At 37.3% G+C, this 6,900-nt stretch overlaps 1 protein-coding gene across 1 annotated transcript in view; it reads left to right on the forward strand.

Annotated features, from left to right (window-relative positions):
• Window positions 1-6,900, forward strand: part of LOC104528488 (ankyrin repeat and sterile alpha motif domain-containing protein 1B) — a gene marked incomplete at both ends in the record, with an annotated part of 211,366 nt that overhangs the window by 17,760 nt on the left and 186,706 nt on the right. Inside the window, one exon of the mRNA XM_029086091.1 lies at window positions 5,181-5,256. Within this exon, the coding sequence (XP_028941924.1) occupies window positions 5,181-5,256 (76 nt within the window). The remainder of the gene's footprint in view (window positions 1-5,180; window positions 5,257-6,900) is intronic.

A 6,900-nucleotide genomic window follows, 5' to 3' on the forward strand; every position in this document is an offset into this window, starting at 1 on the left:
TATAGAAGTAGCCTATCTGCTATCACTCTGTAATTGTAGATATTTATTTGTTTAAATGGGAAGTTTACTTTAGCCATTTTATGTTTCTCTTCTGTACTCCCTAAGCACTTTTCATCATAGCAAATATTTGGACTAATAATAGATAGTATGTAATTTTTGATTGAATTAATCACACATCTAATTCATTTCCCAGGTCTATCCAATATCCTTCAATCTGAAATTATTTAAAAGTGAGCAATACAAATCTGCTTCATTTCTTTATGCTTTGAAGTTTTCATTTAATTTGAAACATATGAAAAATACACAGGTTTTGGGCAAGTGATAGATTTTGGGCCCTCAGTAAAATAAGACTGCACACTGTTCAGTGTGTTTTAAGTAAACAGTAATTTTATAACTCTAAACCTTAAAAAGTTGGCCCCTTCTGCTTATCCAGTTTTCATCTATCCCTGTTTTCCTTCCCTGTCTCTTCCAGTAATGATAGCAATTTCCATTGATTATCACTGTAGTTCTGCAAAAAGCTATGCTCCTTCCGTTTTGCAGTTGCTTTGAATGGAGGATATTCCATGAATCACTTTGCAAAGCTACCATTCCGTCCTTCAGATTATGTCTGAAATCCATATCAAAACTGTAGTAAACTGACTATGAATAAGGACTAGACAAGTGACCTAATTTCAAGCTCTTGCATATTTACACGGTAAAAAAAATAAATCTCTAATTAATAAAATCCTCTATGCCTTTATTTAGGCATGCAAATTATACGCCAAGTTGATTTGTGTATCCTGGTGTTCCTACTGACAATGTCCTTCAGTCCTTGCTTGCTCTGTGTGTCCAGCTGTGTCATTGTACCTGTATTTAGCTGTAAGCTACTTGGGGCAAGGGGGGTTTTATTATATGCTTAGCACAATTTGTGCTGTGGTTCTCTATATTTGAAATACAGAAAACTTATGCCAGGGAATCAATATATAATCTAGTGATGCAAACTGAAGCTGACTTCAGCTCACTGTGTTAATGGAAAAAGAACAGCATTTTTTGCATTAAATATCACTGTGGAAGAATTTCCAAATATAATGGTAGTGTTCACTTTGCCAGGAAAATCCGATTCAAGCTAATGAAAGGTTCAGGAAGTAAAGCAGTGAATATTGTCTATAAATCTTAAGTTTGCTTGCTGTAGTATAGACAGAAGAATATATTAGTGCATAGGTACACCAGTATAAGTGAAAAAGACCTACGTAAAATCTCGAGCACATCTTAAATAATATATAGAAATTATTTGCAACTACATTTGTTAACTCTTCCAATTTGTATAATATACTCTATTGCACCAGAAAAAAAGCCAACATTATTTCTACTTAAAGTAGTAGTCCACATGTACATTTACAAAGAGATATATATCTAGTCAGCCAGTCCTCCGAGTTTCTCTTGGCCCTGTTCATCCTGAGGCTAAGCATTTTCCTTGTGTTAAAATGGAATTTGGTAACTGAACTCTCTGGTAACAAGGGCTTCTGGACAGTTTTTGGGTCAAGGGATCTGATTCATTCATTAGTTACTCACTCTTACCATGAAATCTTGCCTAGAGCTTTTAAGATTTACGTCAGCATTCATTTTTTTGACATCTCATGCAGGATTACACATCTGCATTTTACAAGTGTGCTTTCAATCTCCATATTCCCAGACTGATTTTATTTCACTTTTGTGGTAATATTTCCCCCTTTGCTTAGAAAATCACCTATATAGTTGACAGATCAGTCCACTGTTTATACGGTGTGCCTTTCAAATTTCTCTTTCGAACAGAATGTTTGTAATATATATCTCATTTCTGGGATATGACATTCATTAGCATTTTATGATAGCTTGGAGCTGTAAAGCAAAGACTCCCCCAGAATTCAGGGCAGTGCAGAATGCCTGTAAAGCATTTCAGGATCATGTTCTGTTCAGATATGACAGGAAATACCACAGTAGAATAGACCGAGAAGCAAGAATGTATAAAATTGAAAAAAATCTGTCATTTGGCTTTGGATTCCTCTCCCAACACTATGAATTACATAGGTAGGTGAGTTAAGTTTCTTTACTCCCTCTCTGCATAGCAGAGCTTTGGTTCCTTGTTACAGAACTATCTTCTGGCTCTCAAGTTGCTCCCAGATTTGTTTGCCTTAGAAATCTACAGGAGATTTCCTCTTCTCATGTTAGTTTTCATTTAATTTCTTATGAGATGTATGCTTTCATCAAGGAAAATACTACTTGTTTTTCCTCCAGTGGGGAATTTTGATCAATAGAAAGGACTGGCACCAGTTCTGACAATTATACCAGGATCTTTTCCACCCCTTAACTGAGGGTAGATCCTCTTCCTTGTCTTCAAAACTGTTGATTCAGCATGCTGGAACATTAATGTTTCTCAGTCTCAGATCACACCACAGCAACAAATTCTAGATAACTGTTGTAACTAATGTCATTTTTTTCCATTAAAAAAAGTTCCTTTTTGATACTAATACAGAATTATCTCTACAATTTTATTCAAGGTTCAGCTGGTTCCCATCTCTATTTCATCCTCAGTCAGACTAATATTTAGTGCTCAGGCCTCCTAAAACATTTGAACCTCTGTGGATTTCATTGTTGGTGTATGCGTCACTGATTTTTATCCCTGCCAGAATCACAGAATGGTTGAGGTTGGAAGGGAACTCTGCGGGTCATCAGGTCCAAACCCCCTGTTCAAGCAGGGTCACCTAGAACAGGTTTCCCAGGACCATGTCCAGACAGCTTTGGAATATCTCCAAGGGCTGAGAGTCTACAGCCTACCAGGGCTCAGTCACCTGCACAGGAAAAAAATTATTTCCTTATGTTCAAACAGAACCTCCTGTGTTTCAGGTTTTCCCCATTACCTCTTTACTGGACACCACTGAGCCTGGTTCAGTCTTCTTCACACTCTCCTTTCAGATATTTTTACACATTGATGAGATTCCCCATGAGCCTTCTCTTGTCTAGGCTAAACAGTCCCAGCTCTCTCAGCCTTTCCTCCTAGGAGAGATGCTCCAGTCTCTTAATCATCTTAGTTACTCTCTCCAGTAACTCCTTATCTGTCTTGTACTGGGGAGCCCAGAACTGGACAGAGTACTCGAGGTGTGGCCTCACGAGTGGTGAACGGAAAGGAAGGTCACCTCCCTTGACCTGCTGACCCATGTTCAAATATGACAGAATATGTTCAACTGTAGTGAATATGTTCAAGTATGAGAGAGACATTCCTCTTTTCTCAAAACAGTGAGTGATCAGTTGTGATTGAGTCCCTATTTTGGTGTTCTTCTCTGGCAGATTACTGTGCTGAACTTCTCCCCATTGTGGCTTTTTAATTTCACCACCTGTCTTTCCAAAATCAGATATTTTCAGAGTCAAAGCTGTATTTCACATCCTTGATGACAGGGAACTCTACGTTAATAGTTCCAGGTCCACCCAATGGTCTTGAGGTTCATTCATGTCAGGAAGTGACAAATCCAAAGGAAACGCCATATCCACACAAATACCAAAGAGGATAATAGACTGTGTCAAAGCCTTTTTCAATATTGCTGATGTCAAGCCTTTTTCCGCAATCAGACCTATAGCTGTCAATGACTTTTCTGAGAACTGTTTTCATTCCCAGAAATTTCTGAGCTGCACCTTAATCTCTGCATGTACCTTTGTGGTTGCACTATGTCATTGCAGAGTTATCCAGTGTTAAAATCAATTGCAGTTACTGGAAAACTCCTGTAGGTATTGTTTGAGTAAAGGATTCTGAGGCCATTTCTAAGTAAATCTTAATATTTAGTCTTCTTCAGAATAAGTCTGTGAATGTTCCTCTGGATTGCTTCTGAAAATGGAAATATTAGAAATTGTTTTGAGGTACGTATTTCATATGTATATTCTCTTACTGACTTCCTTCTCCTCTCCATTACACTGTTAGTATTCCTGATGTCCTGGATGTAAATGATATTGGACATACTCTGCTTTATACATCCATGTACTAAGTATGAAGAAATATTAAAAGTGAGTGCTCCTATTATGGGCATAACAAAGAGTTTTCAGGCTCAATTGGTAGGATATACGTGCATTTATTGTGTGGTCACATCCCAGCTCAGGATCTCTGAGTACTTCTGAATATCCTGTTGTTGCACCTCTGTAACACTGATGCATTCTGATACAGATAATAAATAATGAATCACTATTTTATTTCAGAGTTCATTTTTTTGAGTGTCTTTAAAGTCTTTCCACCATAGCAAGCATGATAATGGTGCATTGGATAAAATACAGAAAAAAAAAATTAAAGCAGTAACACCTTTAGCATTTGCTCACAAATAAAACCCACTCAAACCCCTAATTTACTATAAAAGAAAAGGAGATGAGCCAAAGATTCAGTGAGATCTACTAATGCTTTAGCTAGTGTTAATGCTACTGTATGGAAAGGAACAGTCAGCAGTATAATATACTAAGAAAGGTAGCTTGTTAAGTAGTTTGTTGTTCAGTACTGTAAATTTTATTTGAGCAAAAGTCTGTTCACAGAATGGACACATTTTGTGTCACAGAAATCTGCAAAATCAGGTTCACAAACATCTAAAGTAGAATTTAAATGATATAAACATAGCTATCTAATACCGTTGGAGGTGCCTTAGGGTATCCAAGACATCTGTATGGGGCAGATATAATACAGATCAAATGTAAGCATCAACTGGAACATCAGTTGGAGGCCAGGTGGGATATCCTAGGGCACCTCTGACTGTGCAAGTGAATTGACCTTCTAGGATGTGATCCAGTTTCAGATTAAAACACTTAAATTGTGGATGTCCACATGTAAACTGGCTGACTCTGTTGAACAGCTATGTTCCACTAACAGTGTTGACTAGATTTTCACTGCCTATAATAGGAATTTAGAAATTTTACACAAACACAGGCTTGTTAAGTGGGAGTTGTGTTACATCCCTACTGTATTTTCTTATATAGTTATTAATTTTTATAGTAGAACTGACAACATTTATGTTGTTATCTTGAATAATAATAAAAAAATTATGATAGGATTTGTTCTTGCCCATTCAATGTTCTTTTATGTGTAGATAAAATAGAGGGGAAAAGATAAATAGTTTTTTCCTAATATATTATTTTCAAAAGGATTCATTGATATTTTAATTCACATTTTAAATGTCACTTTTTTTTTTTTCTAGACAGAAAAAGGGAGTGCACTACATGAAGCAGCTCTGTTTGGAAAGGTGGAGGTAGTACGCATTTTGCTTGAAACAGGTAAATCTAATTTACAGGAAACACTGAACAAATATCCTTAATATTGCTAATCTGGTGTATGTGTCCTCAAGTTTTGGTTATACAAATTACCGTTATCTTTCTCAGCCTTTGCAAATCTAATCAGATATACCTCTCCTTAAAACAGTGTTCTTTTAGAACAAGAAATTACTATACACAGAGAACAAAAGGAATGTTTTCATCAAGACTCAGAAATTCCATATATGACTCAGTGTATGCCACTGTATTCTGAGAATAAATGTATTCTGAGAACAAAATGGCTACATAAATTTTTGTTACTCATTCTGAAAGACAGCCAAGAATATTCTTTGATCTAGAGGCCAGAAGACTTATGTTCACATTTATTTCCTTCACTTAGTATTCCTAACAAATACACCATCCTGCTTGCTCCTTCATTTCCTGGATAAACTTTGAGTGTCTGTGAAGAAAGAGGAAGGCACCGTGTCTCTGAGAATTGTATTTGTCCTAAAAGGACAGGAGAACAGGGAAATAAAATTCCAACAAACCCATCTACTACATAGTAATAGCTTCAGAATTGTTGCAGGTAAATTACTCATCTAAACAACTGTCTTCCCAGATAAATGAGAAGACCAATGAAAATGAAAATCTATAGAAATTACTTCTCTGAGATATATGAACTTCCATTACATTGAGGGACCTAATTGATCTTTATTATCAGTGATTGTGGGGTTATATATTGCAAAAGAAGGTATGTCCTACTCACAGCTCCTCATCTAAATCTCAGCTAGTGCGTACCGTATCTGAGATCTGTTTTCAGAAAAAAGGGTTCTTCCAAGATGCTGTTTGGATGAGTGAGAAGGAGGCAGAAAGGGATCTTCACCTGCCTTCGAAAGAGGCAAGGCCTTTTTGTATCAGCTGCCAATGCTAATTAGCCCAGCAATACTTTGGCTTTATTTTCACTGAGAAAACAAATATCTCTTTCTCACAAAACAAATTAAGAAACTCTCCATTGGGTCAGGAAATTACAAGAACTGCAGCCTTTTCTGGTGAGTAGAGAAATCCTTCCAAGCTTCCAGAATGTCCTTATAAATCCTGCTTCTTCCGATTTCCGCTATTCAGTGTCCCATGAAGAATCTTATTCTGTTTGTTAGGACCTTTCATGCTTTTACTTTTTATGAAAGTACATCTAAACTAAAAAACCAACTTCAGTCTTGTACCATTGTGGTGGTTTGGGTGGATTCACCCTTTTTCTTTCAGCTTTCAGCCAAACACAGCCTGCTCTATCACCCTCCCCCCTCCTCACCCAGGGAGTAAGGGAGAGAATTTGGAAAGAAGGGCAAGGACTCACGGGTTGAGATAAAAACTATTTACTAATTAAAAGAAAAATAATAATGATAACAACAATGATAACAGACTATACAAGTGAGTGATACACAGAGCTCACCGCCCGCTGACCAATTCCCAGCCTGTGCCAGCTAACGATCCTGCAGCCGAGACGGTCCTGAACCGAAACCCCGGAAACGTGATCTCGAGCGATCCCCAAGAGAATACCCCATCTTCCGGTCTACCCTGGTTAATATACTGACATGATGGGATATGATATGGAATATTTCATTGGCACATCCAAATGCCAGTTTTGGGTTTTGCTCCTCACTGCGCTTCCCC

This window comes from Antrostomus carolinensis, unplaced genomic scaffold, assembly GCF_000700745.2.
Source record: "Antrostomus carolinensis isolate BGI_N321 unplaced genomic scaffold, ASM70074v2 scaffold2437, whole genome shotgun sequence".
NCBI lineage: Eukaryota > Metazoa > Chordata > Aves > Caprimulgiformes > Caprimulgidae > Antrostomus > Antrostomus carolinensis.